Genomic DNA, 23,260 nt, shown 5'->3' with positions numbered 1-23,260 from the left:
TATCCAGTCTCCTTTCCCTTAACTACCATTTATTTGGTGATGATTTACCAAATTATGTTTCCAATCTGGATTTTTCCAGTGAATTTCTGACCCATATAAACAACCATCTAACTGACATCTCTACTTATAAATCTAAGAGTTCTCTCAAACTTAACACAGCCAAAACAAAGCTTTTGATTTCAAGTCTGTCAGATTCAGTCCTCTGCCAGCTTTCCAATGTCTCAGAAACCTTAGAGTGATTCTTACTTCCACTCTCCCCATGCAAACCATTAACAAGTTCTGTTACTTCTACTCTGAAGCATTTTCTGGTCATCCACTTTTCTCTATGCACCTCTCACCTCAGTAATTGTAGCTTCTCACCTTCCCATATCCACTCTCAACTCCCCGCATAAATTTGCTATCAATAGAGAAGGTAAGGACTTTTTAAAATCGTAAGTCAGATTATGTTGCTCCCTTGGTGAGCACTCTCCAAAGGTATATGGTTAATTCCCTACATGTTACTTCCTTATACCTAGTGTTTTTCTTTCTGCTTCAGGTTCACTGACCACTTCTTCAGTGTCTAAGATGGTGTTATGCTCATCTAGTGAATTTTTATTTCAGATATTTTATTGTTTCCTCTGTAACTTCCATGTTTTCTTGACTGTATCTTCCATTCTCTCATTATGTATATATTTCCTTTAAGCCTTAAACAATAATAGCTGTTTTAAAGTTTTTTTCTGCTTATTCTATTATCTATGTCATTTTTAGGTCTCTTTCTAATGAATGTTTTGCACTGGTAGTAATATTTTTGGAAGCTGTATATTGTTAAACATTATATTGTTGAGTGGAGTTTATTGTCTTCCCTTAAAAAGTGCTGAACTATGTTTTGGAAGTTAGTTCAGTAACTTGTAGATCAGTTTGGTCATTCTAAGGTTACTTTTTTATTTTTTAGTTGTAGATGGACATAATACTTTTATTTTATTCATATCATGTGGCGCTGAGAATTGAACCCAGTGCCTCACATGTGCGAGGCAAGCACTCTACCACTGAGCCACAGCCACAGCCCTCTAAGGCTACTTTTTAAGCCTATACCCTAGGACTAGTTTGGCCCTATTCCTACTTCTAAGGTATAGCCTTTCTAGAGTCTCTACTGAACATTCCAGGACTCTCCATTTTGGTTGATCAGAACTCAGCTGACTCCTAGCTCTGTCAGTAGATGTTTTTGGACTTGTCTCATGGATTTCACTCTACCCACATACATGTTAATATTCTAACAATGCCAAAGTCTCCTGGGGGAACCCCTATCCAGATATCTGTAGTTCTTTATCTATATAGTTCCCTGCTATCTAGTCCTGTTTCTTGCAAATTCTAACCACCTCAACCACCCAGAATTCTAATCTCTATTTTCTCAACTCTGCCAGATCGCTGTGGTCTGTAAATGGCCTATAGGCTAAAAGCCAAAGTGGTCATAGGGTTCACCTCTTTTGTTTCCCTTCACATAGAGATTACAGACCTGAGCTGACTCTCTTCCAATATCTGAAAGCGATTTTTTTCATATATTTATTTGGACTAGTTTCAAGTTTATTTTATGGGTAGGAGGCAAGATCAGTGCCAGGTGCACCAATATGGCTGGAAGTGGAAGTTCTCCTAGGTAATTCAGATATACATTAAAACTTGGGGAATTATGAGTTTGTTAGGGCTGCTGTGACTGAGTACCAGGTATCAAGTGGCTTCTACAACAGAATTGTATTGTCTCACAGTGTCTTCCCTCTGTGCATCTCTGTGTCCCACTTTCCCCTTTTTATAAGAACATTAGCATATTTTTATTAAGACTCATGCTATTAACCTTACTTTAACTTGGTAAAGACCCTATTTTCCAAAAAGGTCATATTGTGGGATATTGAGTGGTAGGACTTCAACATATGAATTTGGGTGAGGGGACATAATTCAACTCATAACAGCAAAATTGAGATTCAAGTCTCAGTCCTTCTTCCCTAGATAGTATGTCCACGGTATCTCCTCGCCATACACAAGATCCACTTCAACCTTATGGGAATTTGCAGCTTTGTTCATTCTGATGTGTGTCTTTCCATTGAGACACAAATTAGTTGGTATTTGTAAACTGTGAATTCATAAAGTTGGGTTGTTTCAAGAGGAGAACAGTGCATAGTGTTTACCCTCAGAGGTAGGATTCAATTATTTCTCTAACAATTCCATAAAAACTAACAGACCCATGACCTAGACACACCTTCCTAAAGGAGTTCAGTTTAACCTCTGTCCAATTCTAGAAATGAGCTGCAATACTTTTCCACAAGGTTACAGGATGTGACAGGTTTTTGTTGTTGGAGATGATACTAGTGGGGTGGTAATGAGTCAGCTTGGTGGCTGTGACAGGAAAGGCTGATGGGAAACGGATCTTTTGCTGGTCAGTGCTGGAAAAGTCCTCAGAGCCCATCATTGACAATGGTGGGATGTGGGCTCCAGAAAGGCAGACACAGCCAAGGGTAAGTGGTGCTATGGTTGAATTGATAGTATTCTGCCATCCATTTCTCACTGGTTTACCACAATAACACCATTTAAGTTGTTTTTATGTACACTTATTACAGATGATAGAACTGAGGTTTTCAGAAGTCAAGTTGCTTGTGCAAGTAGACAGAAAACCAAAAGCAGATTCAAAACTCAAATGTAGGTCTCCAGACTTTCAATTCAGCACCACCCCTCCTTTTGTTCCTCTGAGTTTTAGTTGTGGATACTTCTTTGCAGAATGATTCTGCTTTCTAGATTCACTTGACTTAGGCTCACCTTCACTTTTCCTCTAAACTGTAGACCTTGCCCTTTTCCAACTTGACTTGCCAGATCGCTCATAACCTGCCGAACAGAGGGGCCCGAGGGGAGAAGGTGCAGTGCAGCATTCTTGCATTTGTAAAATATAAACATCTCCCCAGGAAGAAGAGTGGGCAGGCCTCACACTCTCACATTCTCACACACTCTACTCTGGGTCAGGAGTTACAGAGAGCAGAAATGCACATAAACAATTAAATGAATAAATAAAATGTGGTATGTACTTGCAGTGGAATACTATTCAGCCTGCTATTATGCATAATGCTAGAGTGAACATGTAGTGCAGGTATCTTTAGAAAAGTGCTAGGGGCTGGGGAGATAGCTCAGTTGGTAGAGTGCTTGCCTTGTAAGCACAAGGCCCTGAGTTCGATCCCCAGCACCCAAAAAAAAAAAAAAAAAAAGAAAAGTGCTAGATTCACTTGACCTAGGCTCACCTTCACGTCTTAGATCTAGACTTGTCTCTTATTTACAACTTGATACCCCTCCTCATGCCCAGTACTTTATGCTGGACCATAAGCTCAGACCACTTCCTTCCCTCCCCAATCTAAGAGCTTACCAAATCCCTAAAAATCAGCATCCCTTTTCCTTGACATGCACGGTACCTGGCACATAGTTGTCACTCAGTAAATACTTACCAAATCTGACTCTATGGATATTACCTGTCCTCAGGAATTGTTTAAAAATCTTTTTTTACTCATACAAGAAAGCACAAATATTGCAAATTATAAATATTGCCAATAATAATTGATTCGGCCAAACAATTATTATTATTGGGTGAACCTTGTTGTAACCACGAACCAAAAGCTACTGTCCTGACCTGTGCAGAAATCTCTTCTTTGCATTTTTGTTTTTATTGCTCTAATGAGCATCTCCTAGACACACTTAATAATTTGACATCCTTGAAGTCTTATTTAATCTATAGATTGTCCCTCTGTTGTTATTTTATTGTGTATATTGAGGTTTACAGCATGATTATGATAGTGAGGCATATTACCATATCTATCATCTCATATCATTACTTTCTTTGTGACAAGAACACCTAAAGTCTACTTATTTAGCAACAATCCTTAATACAATAAAATTTTAAATTAGAGTCCCCACGTTATACATTAACTCTTTAGACTTATTCATTCTATCCGCTACTTTGTATCCTCTAACCTACATGTCCCCATTTCCTCCTAAACATATTCATTGTTTCATTATCTCCATGTATTTAGCATTTAAAAAAAGAATTCCACATATAAGTGATCTCATACAATACTTTTCTTTTTGTGTCTGGCTTATTTCACCTGGTATAACGGTCTCCAAGTCCGTCCAGGTTGTAGTAAATGCTATTATCTTCCCTTTTAAGGCTGAATAGTATTCCACTAAATGTACATACCACATTTTATTTATTCATTCACTTGTTTATGTACATTTCAGTTGTTTCCATATCTTCGCTAATATGTATAATGCTAGAGTGAACATGTAGTGCACTTATCTTTAGAAAAGTGCTGATTTCTTCTCCTTTGACCATTCGTATGTCTTCTTTGTAGACATTTCTGTTCAGGTCTTTTATTCATTTGTTAATTGTGTTATTTGTTTTTGTGATAATGAGTTCTAAGAATCTTTATAAGTTTTAGATACTAAACCTTTATCAGACATGTGGTTTGCAAATATTTTTCACAGCTCACAGGTGGCCATGTAATTTGTTTATTAATTCCTTTCCTCTGCAGAATTTTTTCTTATCATTTATCCATTGAAGAACCTGGGGCTTTGGCCTACTTAGCAAAGACAGAACCCCAGAGACACATTATTTCTCTTTTGGCATAATCATTGCTCTTACGTAGAAATGTAAAAACCTAAAGGAGGCCATGATGGTGATTTAGCATGATTTAGCATCAAGGTTGCATGACATCCTATTTGAGTTCCTGGGTGATTATTCTTTTTCCTTTCTGCCCACATACCTGGCCATCCTGCTCTGCTGAACTACTCAGACAAAGCTTTTCCATATTGATGCCTTTGCACAAGCTCCTTCCTCTGCCCTGCTTCAGTCTCAACTTAGCTACCACTTTTTCCTGGAAGCCTCCCCAGACCACTGATCTGACAGAGATGTCTCTCTTGTTTGTTCCCATAGTATCTTGATTTTCCCTATCATAGCGCTTATCTCACTGACTGCTTCCCCTGCTCAAGACTATGAGCAGCAGGGCCTGCAGCTTGCTCAGCTTGCTTTCCCCAGTATCTGCACAGTGTCCTGCATGGTAGTAGGCTATTGACAGTTTATTGTTTGACTGAATGACACACAAACTTATCTATCATTCTCCCTCTTGCACTGAAAGCAGTTAACATGAAATTTGTTTCTGTACTGAGTTCAACATCCTCTTTTAGAACCATTTTTTGGTAAGTGCAACAGAGTTCCTCTTCACATTTCCCCACCAAGTGGCCTTTGGAAAGTTTGGGGTACCTCAGCCCCCCCATGGAAGCTTTCCTCAGTAGACACACATGACTTACTCCAACTCCTCTTTGCCCTAGTTAATGTTGAAAGCCCAAGTTTGCCACCTTTTGTGCTCCTAACCCCAGAGCAAGATGTGTCTTTCTCTTGTATTTAGTGACCCTGCTCCCATCCAATGCCATGTTTTTACAATAGAAGATTATTAAGTCATTCATTTTCCTTTCCCTCCTGGGTCATCTCCATGAGCATACAAACATACTTTTATTTCTCTTGTCTTAAAAACATAGACTTCTCCATCCCCTGAGGGCCAAACCTCTTCTTAGAGCTTTAAATGCCTGTAAAGGCAGAACCAAGCCAGGGTTCACCAACCCCAACCCAACATGGCATGGCTGACCTCCTTCTGTTCACTGCCCCATGTCATGACCTCAAAAGGGATTTTTGTTCCTTTGTGACAATTGGCCTTCACTTTCACTTTTCATTGCTTCTTTGGATTTTTCTGCCACCTCAGATCTCATGTTTTCTGAGCAGGGAGGAGGCTGAGGACACTCCATCTGTCTTTTTCTTTTTCCTGGGCCGCTTGGTAAGAGCTGGTGGGCTTATAAAAGTGTCAGGCATAAATGAAGCTAGAGATACAAAAGACTTCCTGTCCCATTGGTCACCATGCCTCCTGGCAGAACCCCATACTTCCTGCTGTCACACATGCCACTGCACGGGAGAGAAAACCACAGAGCTATAAATCTCTCCACTGGCATTTGCAAACTGCAACATTGAGTTTCCAGTTAGAGAAAGCCTTACGATCAGTCTGTTACCCTTCTTTATGTCCAATTCCCAATTGAGGCTACAGCAGACGGTAAGCACTACCCATGCAGGCTGGTCCAGTGGCATACAATGAGAAAGGGGTTCCTAAATGTAAGAAGATAGGGAATTCAAAAAGGCTCCTTACTTCCTTCTCCAAACTGTGGGTGTGAATTGCATTGCTAGGCTCTCCAAAAGTAACCCTTACTTAAAAGCATAAAATAAAGAAGACATGAAGACTCATCCTTTCATACAAAGTGTCTCATTTTTTTTTAGAGTGGCTGATTTGCTTCATTCCTACTATCCTTGTCCCAACATAGGTTCTTGGCAGAGACTGAGAAGCAAAAGCAGTTAGTCTGGTAATTCCTTGTTGAATTGCTTCTGCAGGCCTGGCGCAAGCGCTGGTTTGTGCTCCGGCGGGGACGCATGAGTGGCAACCCTGACGTCTTGGAGTACTACCGGAACAAGCACTCTAGCAAGCCAATTCGTGTGATAGACCTCAGCGAGTGTGCTGTGTGGAAGCATGTGGGCCCCAGTTTCGTTCGGAAGGAATTTCAGAATAATTTTGTATTCATTGTCAAGACTACTTCCCGTACATTCTACCTGGTGGCCAAGACTGAAGAAGAAATGCAGGTGTGGGTGCACAGCATCAGTCAGGTCTGCAACCTTGGCCACCTGGAGAGCAGTGCAGGTAAGAGCAGACTTGGGGTCCTGTGTGCTAAAGGGTGGCCTGGGATGCTGTGCCCACTGGAGAAACTGCTGCCAAAAATTACTGACAGGTGCCAATCCTTCCTCCTTGAGGGAATTTTATATCAAAGGCGTTCCTACTTAATGTAGTACAGTACTGGAAATGGTCCTCTTTCACCTTGTTCTAGGATTCAGGTCCAAATGTGGAAGGCAGAGTCTAGCCATACACAAAGTATTGCAGGTCTCTGCAGGGGAAATATAAGTTTGCTGTGTGCCATTTCTGGGCTATGGAAGCAATTGACCCAGAGGCACACTGACCCCCACTACCCTTCCCATGTAATATGCCTCATATAACCTAGGGTTATAATTTGCTTCCCTTCATAGTTTTTTGTTGTTGAGCCCGCACTTATTGTACCATGCTCTGATCCTGAAAATATGAGATTTTGAATTTCCTTTTAGCTTCTTTGTCTAGTAGACAAAATTTACCCCTAAATCCTATGGTCTACAGTTGCTTCAACATTTCAGTAGTCACTGTTTGGTTTTCACCATTTGCTACTGAAATATCTACATTATAACGCTAGGTGGCGATGAACAGGGTTCCTAAGGACAAAGTCCTTTTCTTTTCATGAATTGGAGCAGCTTTGTAAGTGAGGCTATTGAATAACATTGCTGAACTTTGAGAGTGCTCAAATAACAGGAAATGAAATGATGGTAAGTTCTTTATCCTTGGTATAATAGGCAAAGCTTACTTGCAAAGTCTGTTTCTCATCCAAGAGTCATCCCAAAACATGTAATATACAATATGTTTTCCAATGACCCAGCAGGAACAGGAGTAAGACAAAAATCAGGAAGCCCTGCCCTTGTGTGAAGTTCAAGGAAGGCAGAAAATCCCCTTTCACACTCTTGGTTTTTAGGAGAATATAAGGACAGAGTCCTCTTCATTTGAGAACCATGGCAGAATGACTTTCTTGTGGCTTTTCACATATAGTAGTCCTCCTTTTTCAGTGGGAGATACATTTCAGAGACCCCCCAGTGGATGCCTGAAATCATAGATAGTAGTAAACCATACACACATATACATGAACCATTTTTCCTATGTATACGTACACAAATTTAATGCCTTTTCCATCTTAACTAAGCACTTATATACTATGACCATGACCAATAACTTTTGCAGTTTGAGGTGCAGCAGCAAAACTAGCACAGATTCATGCTCCAGGAGCACAGAGTGGTATGAGATTTCATCATACTATTCAGAATGAACCACAATTTAAAACTTATGGATTTTTTATTTCTGGAATTTTCCATTTAATATTTTCAGACCAAGGTTGACTGCAGGTAACTGAAACTGCAGAAAGTGAAACAGCAAATAAGTAGTAATGACTGCATAGTGTTTGATTCTGTCTCCACAACCATAGAGTAGTCAATACACTGTGGGCGTCCTGGCTAGGAGCTTTGTTAAAATGTTTTTGCATATTAAGTTGTCTCATCCCCATACTGGTTCTATGGCATATGTGTTATTATCTCCACTCTACAGAGAAGGAAACTTGGAGAAGGCAAGTGGTAACTTGCTCAAGTCACATTGGCCAGGTAGTATGGCCTAGTGGCAGTTCAGGGTCACACTGACTCAGGAATCCTGTACTACCAACTTGGCTCAAAGGAAAAATTAAAGTAGGCTTTCATTGGTCTTTCTGATCTGGAGGTCTTATTGGTTCCTGATCTAAATTCATCTTGGGGAGCATGTTCTTAAGTGATGGGAGAACATTAGGCTCCTTGAGAAACACAGGCTTTTCCAGTCATCACAACAGCCTGTTTCTCTACTTTCCTTTACATATAACAATTATTAAATAATTCTCTACATAAATGTTATTTGTCTGTCTCCTCTGCTAGAATGTAAACTTCAGTAAGGACAGTGCCTTTGTCTCCACTGTATGATGAGGTTAGAACAGTTCTGGTCACATAGTAGATGCAACAGTAGGTATTCTAGATAGATAGACGTAAGTAATGTATATGCATAAGTGTATATGAAACTATATCCATCTAGATTTGTTATGCATAAGTGCATATATGTGTATGTGTATATTTGTTGAGTGGATAAACTGATGCAGGGCTGCTGCTGAGGGCTATAAAAAAGTGGTTTGTAGATTATCTGCAGACTTTTAGGCCAAGAATACTTGGCTTTTTTTTTTTCACTCCTAATGGATTCAACACTTTATTCTTGGAACATTGGCCTTCTTTCCCAGACATTGTTTATAGCTTGGGGAAATGGTCTCTTCCATCAGTACAAACAACAGCTGTGACTTGCATCTTCTATTTGGCTTCTTAGATGCTGTTTGAGAAATTTTGAGTGTTATAGGCATTCTTAAAACACTAACCTGGGAAATGATTTAATCCAGCAGATTCCATGGAGAGCCTCTCTCACATGCCCTCCTCCCTCCAGCCATCCCCTGCCAACTCCCTTCATGCTGCTCATGCTACCAGCTCCTCCTTGCCAAGAGATGACCCAAACACTAATACCATAGCCATTGAGGAAACCAGAAGTGAGTCAGAGTTTCTCTTCCTTCCTGATTATCTGGTTCTGTCCAACTGTGAGACTGGAAGACTGCACCATGCCAGGTATGCTTACACCTGGGACTCTGAACCCCATCTCCTAGCATGCTCTCCTCTGTTCACAGAGTTCACACTCCTCCTCCTGCAGAATCTGTCTCTGAGATATGCTCAATGTGTCTGCAAATCAGTCTGTTTAGTGGGAGTGTTTTCTAGTGGGTGTGTCTGCTCTCACCTCTCTTCCTGCCAGTGCCAAGGTATGGACAGATCACTATCAGCTACTATGAAAGATGAAGCATGCCAGATACTAAACAAAATGACTCATGTATTTCAGCATCTTGGCTTTTGTTTCTAACCTTACATTTTCACACGTATCTGATGCTTATAAGATGAAAAAAATTAACAAACCATTTTTTTGCACCAGAGGGTTGGTATAAAAAAACTGAGCATTTTAGAGGGAATGTATCTCACAGGTAGAACAAAAGGTGGTATTGGAGAGGTGGGAATGAGGCTAGCATGGGTTTTGTGGTGAGTGGTTGGCTACGTTTCAGTCGAACTTAACATGCTTTTCTTCCCTCAGTCTTCCCACCAGATGTGATAGCTGGTCAAACTCAGACCGCTCACTGGAACAGACTTCATTTGATGATGTTTTTGTTGATGGCCTTCAGTCACTACCCTCCAGTAACTTGGTCCATCCCTCACGCCATGGGAATGGATCTCAGGAGGCATCTTCTATGAGGTCCCAGGCTATTGTGATCTGGAATAGAGAAATCAATGGGCCATCCAGGGATCATTTGTCTTCTTCCTCATTACTGGAAACATCCTTAAATTCCACCATTCAGGCAGAAAAAAAACAAGTTTCCTTACCTGGTGTGGCAAAAGAACTAGACGTGTCCAACACTCCACCTCCCCGCCCTCCTAAACCAAGCCATTTCTCTGAACGGCGCCGAGAGGAACAGCACCTGTGGAGTGGGCACAGCAACAGCAAGAAACCAGAATGCACTGTGGTGCCAAGAAGAATCTCTCTTTCTGGTTTAGACCACATGAGAACCTGGAAAGGTAAGAGTCAGGTACAGAGAGAAGACTGAATAAGTACTGCCCTGCCTGGCTCCTTTTCATGCCTTGTGTCCACATGAGGACTTTTCCCATGTTCTTTGCTCAAACCAGTCTTGTCTCCTAATGGAAACCCTGATGGAAGCGCACAGCTGGAGGGCAACAGTGTCCTATTTCTGGGTTCCCTGACCTCTCCTTTGAGCCTGGCCTCCAGGAGAGATACTTAGATTGCCATAAGAGACACAAGAAACTGGAGACCTGGCCCCTTGTGATAGGCTTGCCTGTGTGAGTTCTTGATCATGTAGTAGGCCTTCCATCTGAGACTGAACTTCTAATGTTTGTTTGGAGTTACTTGGGGACACAATTTGTACAGAAAGTGATGTGTTTTGCTTTAACTTTGCTCCATTTCCTTCTTTGCCTCTCACCTGACATGTTCTTCCCAAATTTGGATTGGTGCAGGGTATGGTGGAGGACACCTATAATCCCAGTAACTTGGAAGGCTGTGATATGAGGATGACAACTCTGAAGCAAGCCTCGACAATGTAGCAAGACCCTGTCTCAAAGTAAAATTAAAAAGTAGAGGGCTTGAAATATGACTTAGTGGTAGACTGTTTGCCTTGCATACACAAGGCCCTACATTTAATTCTTAGCAAACACACACACACACACACACACACACACACACTTACATTCCAACTGGCTCTGTACTACTGGTGTGGCTTTTTACCAAACTGTCCAAATCAGGGTAACTCTAACCTACCCCATCAGTTTGGTCCATTGGCATACCCTCCTGGAGCCCTCTTTTTCCCTTTATAAAGTCAATTATTTTCATGAGTTTGCTTTGTAATTTTGATTTCAGAGGGTCTCTGTAGCCTTTAGAAGCTGCCTGATGCAAGTCCACACAGCATCCTCAGTGTGGCTTTTTGGTAACCTCTTCTTTACTAGCTCCTCTGGATTTCCTCATCTGCCTGACATGAACTGACCAACGTAAGCAATTTCTTCTTCCTTCATGTCAGCCAAAACTAACAACAAAAACTCTCACTCTCTCTCTCCATCTATCCAAATATAATCACCCACACACCAGTACCTACCAAAATATGTTTTAAAGGAATTACAGAGAGTATAAAGAATGCAAATTCATTTTGAAATCTCTCCAGGTTCCTAGAGATGTGATCATTACACAGTTTGCTTTCTTCTGACAACCTGAGTTAAATGGATATATGCCAATCACACAAAAGGTCTTAATATGCTAATGTGTGAACAGTGACAAAAGTAAAAATGAAAGAATAGGTAAGCACATTTTATAAGGTAAAATGAATAAAGCAACTAGAATAAAGGAGTATGAAAATGAACCAATAGTCTCAGATTTAAGAATAAAATGAAGTAATTTGATATGTCAATATGAGCACAAATAGCTAGGTTGTGTTCTTTTACATGACAGCAAACAAATATTAAAACTAATTAAAATAGGATTTTGACCATGAAGCAAACACCAAAACAACAGGGATGAGGAGAACAAGGGGGAATGTGTAAGCCTTCCTTTTCTACCTCTCTGAAGCTGAGCACAGGCCCTGGGGTGTATAAGGTCTTGGACACTAATTTCAATTGATGTTGTCCTGAAGTTCTCAATCCTCTGACCTGTTTCTTGCAGCTGATGTAGAACGCCAATCCTTAAGACACCGTGACAAGCGACTTAGTTTAAATCTGGTAAGTTTGACACTTGGGTTCCTTTAAGTCTCAATTTAACATAAATAACCTGACTCATATATGTTACCTTCTAGTCTTTAGATTCAGCACTCTGAATCTCTGAGAACCCTTCCAGTCTCCCTTTAAGACTTGAACTTGTTTGGGAACTCCTAGACTCTGTTCCATAAGGGCTCTGAAGTTTCTAATTAAAGTATCATACCTAAAATATTTGCATGAATTCATAACCCTCAGTCTTCCACCATCAGATTATTGCCAGTACTCACACTTTAGGTCCAGAGGCAGAACTTTGGGTACAGGCTTTTCTGACTTTCCTGAGGAAGTTCAGAGTTATTCTTGGGTAATTTGGAGCTTAAGCCATGTGCACAGCCTTGATGCCCAGTGGTGGCAGTTTCCATGATCTGTTCTCTTGCAGCCCTGCAGGTTCTCCCTGTTGTATCCCCCAGCTTCAACCAGTGCTGAGGACAGCTATGTGCCCATGAGCCCCCAGGCCATTGCCTCTGGTCTTGGACCCCACTGCAGCCAGGATGACTACATCCCTATGAGCTCAGGAAGTATCTCAAGCCCACTACCTGAGCTACCTGCAGACTTGGAGCCTCCACCGGTGAATAGAGATCTCAAACCTCAGAGGAAACGTAAGGCACTTGAGCAGGCCTGCTGTGTGAAGGAGGGGAGCAAGGTCTTTCCTAACCCTCCTTGGGAAGGAAGCACTAGAATAATCATGTCAGAGGGCTGCAAAGCATAATGAGTATGAAAGAAGTGACTGGGACAAAATGGGGAAGTTGAGATCACCTACTGCTGCTAATTGTCATGATAAAAGGAATCAGAAAATTCATAGGTACCATGGACCTGCAAATGCATCCTTCAAAGTCAAGTTCATTCCAGAGAGCTCATCTTTGACTGTTTCCCTAACAAAGTCCTAGGAATATGTGATGATAGGTCAGAATGGAACCCACCTGACATCTCATTTAGACAACACTGAATGTAATAACAGTGCCAGCATTCTGGAAGGCAGCCAACAATGACCTTTGACACTAATTCCTTAATGTCTTTCATGGTCAAATATAATTTATCACTCACTGATCTGTGTATGCCCATCAGCACAGGTGGTTAGGGGTGGGAGAGGACTTCAGTTATTAGCAGTCTGACTCCTGTGTGCACAGGGCACCTGGCAGTTCCTGTGTTACTACTCCCAAGCAGCCTCTCTGGTTAGCTCAGCAGCATGGACAGACAGAAAGAGAAAAGACAGGGTAAAGCAATTTCATTCTTATCCACCCTCACCTTCCCAGTAGGCTATGTATTTTAAGAAATCATTTGGTACAATGACTGTGAGCTCTGACATTCTATCTGGTCTGCTTGCACCTTTCATTGCTCTTTAGAAAAACTGTCACTTCAGCTGGCCATGCCCAAAGCTGCTAACTAAGGTCCCTACTCGTGCCTGCTCTGTTCCAGTCACACACATTTGCACATTTAGCAGCATTGGCCATGGTGCTGTGCTGTGCATGGGGCAGATGCAAAGATGAGGGGGAGATATGTCAAAACCATCTGGAGGAAAAAGTAGAATTATGAAGTCAGTACGAAATAGGAGAACAGACTCTGTCTTATGAGGTGCAGAGGAAGTAACTGTCCATTCTGGTCAGAAACAATTTCACAGGGACTTGTAACTTTAAGGTGGATATTATTGTTTTGCTCAATTAATTTTCTATAGCAGTGCCATTGAGCAGAACTACCTGTGATAATGAAAACATTGCCATTGAACATTTGCAATGAGAATGGCAAGACAGAGGAACTGAATTTCACTTTTATTTAATTGCAATAAATTTACATATATTGTAAGGTAAATAACCATGTACGGCTGCTGGTCACTATTTTCAGCAGTGCAGTTGTACAGATCCTGGCAGAAAGAAGATGTTTGATAGGCTTAGGATTAGAGATGTAGCAGGTAGGTGCAAAGGTAGAGAGCTGGGCCAGGAGGGGTTGGTTCTGGAATGAACCTTGCACCCAGGTGGGAAAGGGCAAGTGGTGAAGCCAGGAAGTAGCTGGTGGGTGAACCCAACACGAGAGTGTCATGCTGCCAGGAGAGACCTTCCCCACAGGGACGTCATGACTCATGTGAACTTTCCAGCGCAGACCATTTGCTAGGTAGCTATCCTTGCTCACAGGGAGTCAGAGAAGAGTAAGATGGTGAAATTCACAATCACCATTAATGCTCTCTCTTGGCGCATTTGCATCTGTTGTGCTAGGAAAACAGAATGTCATGGTTTTACATGCTTCAGATTCTGGCTTTGAATTCCTAAGAACTAACCATACTGTACACTGTCTTGTAGCACGGCCACCTCCCCTGGACCTGAGAAACCTCTCCACCATCCGGGAACACACATGTCTAACCAGGACCCACACTGTGCCTTGGTAAACTTCTGATTGTCAAAGGGGCCCAGACATATCCAAACTTAATTAGGTTTCTTGTTGTTGAAGCCCACTTGATCTTCCCTAAGCTAAAGGACAGCCTAGTTTATTATCAAGAGCTAGAGGTGATTTATATATCACAAAGGAAGGAGTATGACTGGGTTTCTTGGGATACTGAAACCAGGAATTGGAGTGCTATTGGGAGCTCAAGGCATCTTCTCTTTCCTCTCATATCTACCTCTCCATTCACATCTGTTCATCTCTTTTTTTGTAGAGCTCTTTTCTTTGTTGCATAATTTCTGTGGCTAAAGATAGCAGTACCATAGCTCCTGAGCTTATTTATATACTTCAATTCCAGTGCCAACAGAGTTGAGCTCTTTTTCAATAGCAAGTCAGATTTTGTGGGAAGACAGAATTATGATGCCCAGCCAAACTGGAATCAGTTATGGCCCAGGGGGCTATGTCAGTACTACCAGCTGTACTTCCAGAAGATCAGCTTTGTGAATGGGATATGAGAAGGGAGCTATCAAAGAGGGCAAGATGGTTCACAGGTTGGATAGACAAGCTCAAAAATGTATCTGTACCTTTTCTAAGCTGCATTTTCAGAGTCATGAGGCTAACCCCAGAGTTTCCTAGTTAACTTGTAAATACCAGATGGCACAATCACTTTGAAATCAGAATTGTGCAGGAAGGTATATTTCCAGGCAAAACTTCAGAGACAGTCTGTACTTCTCACTGAGGAGTAGAATTGAAATTGATTCACAGTTCTTGTTTTCCTATCAAAGGAATGGCCACAGTTTCTTATTTTTCCTGGTTTCTTTGGAAAGAAATGGGTCACAAAGAAGTGTTTTTTTGCTAAATGATATGATGACTTGGTCTGTTTCTAGTAAGTTCATGACCTATGTCATATGGAGGGCCTGGGAAAAAGCAAATGAGAGCCATTTGCTTCACAAGTGGGACAGAGCTGCTGGGCAGTCTCTGTTTCTTTAGGAACTGCTTGGACCGGAAGGAAGTTGTGTCTGGAAGGGGAAGACTGAAGCCCCATGGGGCCATGTCAGTTCCTGGCTGCCTTTCAGAGCAGCTGTAAGACATTGCTTTGACCTCATCTGTATTTTTCTTCTTAGCAATCGAACCAGCTTTCTCTCTCCAGAAAGAAATGGTATTAATCCTACAAGATTTTTTGCCAGTCCTGTTTCCAGAGAGGAGGAAGAAAACTACATCCAAATGGTAATCCTATATTTTCGCATTCTCAATGTATATACTCTTGTGAGTTCATTATAAAGAAAACACACTCCTCTGAAATCTCTGTGCAATCATAAAACAATCACTTGATTGTAAAACCAGGTCACAGCTTTTCTAGATTGAAAACAAATCAATTTGAAGCTGGTTTTTATTCCTGTGATATTCAGCTAATCATACCATTTTTAAAGTCACACTATTTCAGAAGAACCTAGGACTGAGGCCTGTGTTATGGGGAAGAGAAAATGCTAGCAATTTCTTTCACCAGGGCTGTGGGTGTCATGGTTGAATCCAATAGTTTGTAATTCCCTGGACATCCAGAGTCTAGGCTGTAAAATACACATAGTAGGTGCTTGCTTTTACTAGAACACCTGCCTCCAAACCTTCCTGGTGTGTTGTAACCTCTGAATACTCTCCTGTGTAGGCTATTTCTATAGACATCATTGGATGGAGACCTGACATCTTTATCTTTTGATTAACCTCACAATTCAAGAGTCCTAATATCTCCCTCCTGCCCTATTTTCTCTTCTGTTCTCTTCACCTTAGGTTCTATTGATAGCATGGGGTTTTGAAGATGCTTTTAGTACCCCTATTAGTGGACAATTTAGCAACAACTGTGCCCATTCTGCAATTTGGAAATGTAGAGAACTCTAGCAAGAACTATGAAATTAATATTAAAATAAATTATTGATGCATTATAATTATACACAATCGTGGAATTCATTGTGTTATAGTCACACAAGCACATAACATAATTTGCTCAATTTCATTCCTTGGTACTTCTTTCCCTACAGTTGGTTCCCTTCCTCTTCTCTATTGGTATTCATTCTATTTTCATTATATCCTCTTTCACCCTTTGTTTTTCCCCTAGCTTCTCCGTATGAGAGAAAACATATGACCTTTGAATTTCTGAGTCTGGCTTATTTTTTTTAGCCTAATGTTCTCCAGTTCCATTCATTTTCCTACAAGCTACACAATTTCATTATTTTTTATAGCTGAGTAGAATTCCATTGTGTATATATACCACATTTTCTTTATTCATTCATCTGTTGACAGGCACCTAAGATAATTCCATATGTTGACTATTGTAGATTCTGTATCCCTATATTATGCTGATTTTAGTTCTTTTGGATAAATACTCAGGTGTGGGGTAGCTGGATCAGATGGTGGTTTTATTCCTAGTCTATCGATGAATATTCACATAGCTTTCCAGAGTGGTTGTACCAGTTTGCAGCCTGACCAATATGTAAGTGTACTAGTTTAACTTTTCCTCCACATTCTCACCTACAATTATTGTTATTTGTATTCTTCTTCTTCTTCTTTTTTTTTTTTTTGTACCAGCAATTGAACCCAAGGGTGCTTAAGCACTGAGCTACATCCTCATCCGTTTTTATTATATTTTATTTTGACACAGGGTCTCACAAAGTTGCTAAGGTCCTCACTAAGTTGCTGAGGCTGGCTTTGACCTTGCCATCCTCCTGCATCAGCCTCTAGAACCTCTGGGATTACAGGCGTGCACCACCACACCCAGCTTGTTATTTATATTTTTGATGATTGCCATTCTAAGTGTAGCTTTGATTAGCATTTCCCTGATTGCTGGAGATGTGGATCATTTTTCATATATTTGTTGGCCAATTATATTTCTTCCTTTGAGAAATATTTGTTTAGTTCATCTGCCCATTTTTTGATTGGTTATCTGGGGATTCTTTTTGGTATTAAATTTTTTGAGTTCTTTATATATTCTGGATGTTAATCCCTTGTCAGAAGAGTAGCTGGCAATGATTTTCTCTCATTCTGTTCATTCTGTCTCATTGGTAATAGGTCAACCCCATGCTCTTCACACATTGCTTCCTTTGGTGTGCAGAAGCTTTTTAATTTGGTGCCATTCCATATATTAATTCTTGGTTTTATTTAAGCTTTAGGAGTCTTATTGAAGACATCAATGCCTGCAGCCATATCTTGGAGTGTTGAACCTGTGTTTTCTTCTAACAGTTGCAGGGTTTCTGATCTAATTCCCAAGTATTTGAATCACTTTGAGTTGACTTTTATGTAGGGTGAGAGGTATGGATCTAATTTCATTCTTCCACATATACATATCTGGCTTTCCCAGCACCATTTGCTAAGATAACTGTCTTTCCGTCACTGTATTTTGTTGGCTTAAGGATCAGATAACTTCATATGTGTGGGTCTGTCTCTGAGACTTCTGTTCTATTCCCCTGATCTACAGGCATTTTTTATTCTAGTACCATGCAGTTTTTGTTACTTATAGCTCTCTAGTATAATTTCAAGCTGGGAAATGTGATGCCTCCTCCATTGCTCTTATTGCTCAGAATTGCTTTGACTCTTCTGGGGTTTTTATTCTTCCATAAGAATTTTATTTTATTTTATTTTCAGTATCAGGGATTGAACCCAGGGGCACTTAACCCCTGAGCCACATCCCCAACCCTTTTTATGTTTTATTTTGATACAGGGTCTCAACGTTCCTTACGGTCTTGCTAAGTTGCTGAGGTTGACTTTGAACTTGCAATTCTCCTGCCTCAGCCTCCTGAGCCACTGGCATTATAGGCATACACCACTACACTCAACTTCCATATGAATTTAAAAACTATTTTTTCTAGTTCTGTGAAGAATGCCATTAGTATCTTGATAGGGATTTGACTGAATCTATATATCACTTTTGGTAATAGGTCAATTTTAACAAAATTAATTCTGCCTATCCAAGAACATGAGATATTTTTCAGTATCCTCATGTCTTCTTCAATTTCTTTCTTCAGTGTTGTATAATTTTCATTGTAGAGATCTTTTGCCTTCTTGGTTAGAATTATTCTGAAGTAATTTTTGAGGCTATCGTGAATGAAATTGTTTTCCTGATTTCTTTCTCAGCAGGTTTATTATTAGAATATAAGAAAGCTGTTATTTTGTATCCTACTAATTTGTTGAATTTGTTTGTCAGCTGTAGAAGTCTGCTGGTGGAATTTCTTGTGACATAAGTCTACAATCATTTCATCTGTAAACAGTGATAATTTGACATCTTTTTGTTGCTCTGATGAAAATACCTGACAAGGACAACTTAGAAGATGAAAAGTTTATTTTGGTCATGTGCATAGGTCTCAAACCATGCTTGGCTGACTCCATTGCTCTAGGTCCAGGGTGAGGCAGAACATCATGATAGAAGGGTGTGGCACAGGATTGTTGCTCTGCTTGTGGTGGCCAGAAAGCAGAGAGAGTGGGTAAGGGGTAGCAGAGAAGATGCAACTTGTTTCAGTCAGTTTTTTCACTGCTGTGACCAAAAGTACCAATAAGAACAATGTAGAGGAGGAAAAGTTTATTTGGGACTCACAGTTTCAGAGGTCTGACTCTGTTGCTCTGGGCTGAAGGTGAGGCAGAGCATCATGGCAGATAGGTGTGTGGAGGAAAACTTCTCAGGATATGGCAACCAGGAAACAGAAAGATAGATCTTCTCACCATGGACAAAACATAAACCCCAAAGGCACTACCCCAGGGACTCAATTCTTCCATCTACACCCTACCTGCCTATAGATACCACCCAGGTAATCCCTGTGAGTGGATAAATGCACTGATTAGGTTAAGGCTGTTGTAACACAAACATTTCACCTCTAAACTTTGTGCGTTATCTCACACAAGAGTTTTTGAGGGACACCTTATATCTAAACCATCTCATAGGACATACTCCCAGTGACCCATCTCCTCCAGCCACACCCCACCTGCTTACAATTACCACCCAGTTACTCCATTCAAACTAGGATGGATTGATTGGTTACAACTCTCATAATCTAATTATTTAACCTGTAAATATTCCTGCATTATTAATACAGGAACTTTGTGAGTCACTTCATATTTAAATCATAACATTTGACTTCCTTTCCTAGTTGTGTTCCTTTTATTTCTTTCTCTTGCCTAATTACTCTGGCTAAAATTTCAAGTACTATATTGAATATAAGTGGTGAGGGTGGACATCCTTGTCTTGTCCCAAATTTTAAAGGAAATGCTTTCAGTTTTTTCACATTCACTATGATGTTGGCTTTGGGTTTTTCATCTGTAGCCTTTATGATATTTGTTTTTATCATGAATTGGTACTTAATGTTGTCAAAGACTTTTTGTGAATCTATTGAGATGCTCATGTGATTTTTGTCCCTAATTCTATTTATGTGATGAATCACACAAATTGATTTGCATATATCAAATCAACCTTTCATCCCTGGGATGAAGTCACCTTGATCATGGTATAAAATCTTCTTAATGTGTTTTTTGGAAGCAGGTTGCTAATATTTTATTAAGGATTTTTGTGTCTGTGTTTGTCAGGGATAATTGTCTGTAGTTTTCTTTCCTTGATTTGTCTTTAAGTGGTTTCGATATCATGGTGATACTGGTTTCATAGAATGAATTGGGAAATGTTCCCTCACTAGTTTCAGGGGATTCACATTAGCTCTTTCATAAAGGTTTTGTAAACTCAGCTGAGAATCCATCTGGTCCCAGATTTTTCTTTGTTGGGAAATTTTTTATTACTGCTTCAATCTTCTTCCTGATATTTGTCTGTTTAGATTTTGTGTATCCTCTCAGTTCAATTTGGGTAGGTCTTATGTGTCTAGAAATTTGTCAATATCTTTTAGATTTTCACATCATTTTTAACTTTCACCACTTTCCCCCTTTCTCTATCTCTGATGGAGAGTTCTGGGGCTTTTTCCACATTATTTCAGCTCACCACATTTGAGCTTATTTTCTGCTCAATGTTGTTTTTGTTTGACAGCAGCACCTGTTTCTCTTAAGGTCAGTGTGAGAATTTCTTTTGGCTCATTGGAGAACTTCCCCTTCCCTCACTGAGCTACCACGCATGCAGCTCTGCCATCATCTATTCCTTTTGTTAATTTTCTTTCTATTCTGGAAACCGATATTGTCAGGTTTCACATGGTTGCTAGCTCTCTGAGTTGCCTACCAGCACTTTTCAACTGTCTCCCTATTTCAATATGCTTCTGCAGAGTTGTTGATTTAATTCAGTCTCATGTAGCTGCTGTGATATTATGGGTTCCTCTGATCCAACATTTTTTCTCTACCTGAACTGAAATTTTGAAAAGATATCTTAGAAGCATGATATTGAAGGCATTGTGAATATATGCCCATAAGATGACAATTCTACCCTCCTATACATAAGCATAAAGAGTAATTGGACACTTAAAATGATAATCTCCAATAAAGCAATAATTAAATGCTTTATTTTGTCTTTTTATTTGATAAAATTGTGTTGTAAATGCACTTAACTATATGCAGATGGAAATGACTCATCTACTAATTTGATATGTTCTTCCCAATATTTTTCACACTTAGTAATGGCCCCTGGGAAACTTCTACAAGAAGACACTCCTGTAAATGATGCTGAACAGCTGTGCTCTGTCTCCAGAGACTAGAAAAGGGTAGTGAACCTACAACTTATTTGAAACAAGTACAGAGTCATTCCAGATACCAGCAGTTTACTTTTACTCTTTGCAATTGTGAGAAAGATCTGTGTTTCATTAATAATGCAGTGCAGAATTGCTTGCTTGCCTGAGTTTGTAATCACTGGTCAATGGCTGGCTGTGCACGTTACTAGGCAATAGGACACAGCAGATGAAGAGCCAGGAACACTGACTGATGATAGCTTGGAGGGAACCAATATAAAAATTTTTGAAGAACTATCTTATCTCATCAATTATTTTTTTAAACCAGTAATAAAGTTGTCTCACATGAGTTTGATTTACAGTTTCCCATGTGTCACATAACAGCCCCATATGGTGTTCAGAACTAATATGATTTGTTTTTGATTTCGCACATAATCATATGCATGTTTGAGGAAAAGTTCTGATCTGATTGTAAAAATTAAGGTCAGGGACTAAAGTACAAGTTTTGTTTTATTGCTATACAAGTTGTGGTATATATTCTTGTGTTAGAAAGCTTTGCATTACTTTGACCAAAATACCTGGCAAGAACAACTTATAGGAAAAGAAGTTTCTTTTAGCTTACAGTTTTAGATGTCTCAGTCCATGGTTGGGTACCTTTAGTGCCCTGAGATGAGGCAGAACATCATTGCAGAAGGGTGTGGCAGAGGAAAGGTGCTCAGTTCATGGCAGTTGAGAAGAAGAGGGGTAGCACAGAGAACATAAACCCTTCCAGACATGCCCGTAGCGACCCACTTCCTCTAACTAGGGCCCACGTCCCAGTAATTGATCCATCTATCAATGGCTTAAGTAATGGATTAAAATACAGTGATGAGGTGAGAGCCCTTATGATCCAATCATTGCCTAAAAGTCTTGCTTCTGAATATTGATACAATGAGGACCATGGTTTTAACATATGAACTTGGGAAGATATTCAAGATCCAAGCCATAACAATCCTTCTTTAAATGTTTGTAAAATTATAGAAAATTTAGAAAAATGAAGCATAATCTTAATTTATGTGATTTCTTCTCTATCAGTTTTTCAAACCCTATAATTTCAAGTTTTGTAAGGTTTTATAGTAGAATTCTAGACTCCTAAATCTCACATTATTATTATGATATTATAATACTTTTAAGATTTTAAATATGTGCAATTTACTCTCTTGGTGTATGGTTCTATATCTATGTAGATTTGTGTAACAACCACATCATAACACATAGCAGTTCCATCACCTCAAAATACTCTCTCATGCTACACCCTCCTTCCACCCTTAACCCCTGATGACTGCTAAACTGTCCTTCATTGCTATAATTTTGTCTTTTCAAGAATGCCATATAAATAGAATCATATACCATCATTTAAGGTTCATTTATTTTACTTAGAATAATGCCTTTGAAATTCATCCAAATTGGTATATGTGTCAATACTTCATTCTGTTTTATGGCTCAGTAGTATTTCATTGTATGGATGTACCACATTTGCTTATCCACTTACACACTAAAGGACAAATTCATTGTTTTGAGTTTTGGGACAATTAGAACCATTATGAACAGTTTTTTACAGTTTTAAAAATATTTTTACTCTAGCAAAATATATAGAACATAAATTTTACTGTTTTAAGCATTTTTAGGTATGCAGTTCAGCAGCAGTAAATGCATTCACAAGTTGTTTAACCATCACCACTATCCATTTCCAGAACTTTTTCATTATCTCAAGCATAAACTCTGTACCCATTAAACACTAACTTTTCCCTTCCCACAAGCCCATGGTAACTTCTGTACTATTTTCTTTCTCTGAATGTGCCTATTCTAGGTCCCTCATAAAAGTAGAATGATAGAATATTTGTACTTTTGTGTCTGCCTTCTTTCATTTAGCATAATGTTAAGATTAACCTTCGTTGTAGCTATAGCAGAATTTAATTCCTTGAGACCAAATAATCTGATAATTAAGAATATGAATTATACCACATTTTGTTTGTCCATTTATCTATTGATGGGTATTTAGTTCATTTCACCTTCTGGCTATTGTGAATAATGATGCTATGAACATGGGTATACAAGTTCTTATTGAGTTCCTGCTTTCAATTCTTTTAAATATATACTTAGAAGTGGAATTATTGGGTCATATGGTAATTCTGTTTTGTGAAAG

General features: G+C 39.7%; 1 protein-coding gene across 2 annotated transcripts in view; it reads left to right on the top strand.

Moving 5' to 3' along the window:
- The window catches only part of Gab3 (GRB2 associated binding protein 3), a 68,840-nt gene that overhangs the window by 25,416 nt on the left and 20,164 nt on the right, over nucleotides 1–23,260 (top strand). Inside the window, exons 2-8 of one of the 2 annotated variants that reach the window (XM_047535973.1) lie at nucleotides 6,434–6,737; nucleotides 9,133–9,349; nucleotides 9,861–10,339; nucleotides 11,985–12,040; nucleotides 12,453–12,672; nucleotides 14,365–14,446; nucleotides 15,568–15,670. In XM_047535973.1, the coding sequence (XP_047391929.1) occupies nucleotides 6,434–6,737; nucleotides 9,133–9,349; nucleotides 9,861–10,339; nucleotides 11,985–12,040; nucleotides 12,453–12,672; nucleotides 14,365–14,446; nucleotides 15,568–15,670 (1,461 nt within the window). Of the gene's footprint in view, nucleotides 1–6,433; nucleotides 6,738–9,129; nucleotides 9,350–9,860; nucleotides 10,340–11,984; nucleotides 12,041–12,452; nucleotides 12,673–14,364; nucleotides 14,447–15,567; nucleotides 15,671–23,260 lie in introns of both variants that reach the window. The other variant, XM_047535972.1, reaches the window with a different exon arrangement.

Source organism: Sciurus carolinensis, chromosome X (assembly GCF_902686445.1).
Source record: "Sciurus carolinensis chromosome X, mSciCar1.2, whole genome shotgun sequence".
Taxonomy (NCBI): Eukaryota; Metazoa; Chordata; class Mammalia; order Rodentia; family Sciuridae; genus Sciurus; species Sciurus carolinensis.
This window is presented reverse-complemented; position numbering and strand designations above follow the sequence as displayed.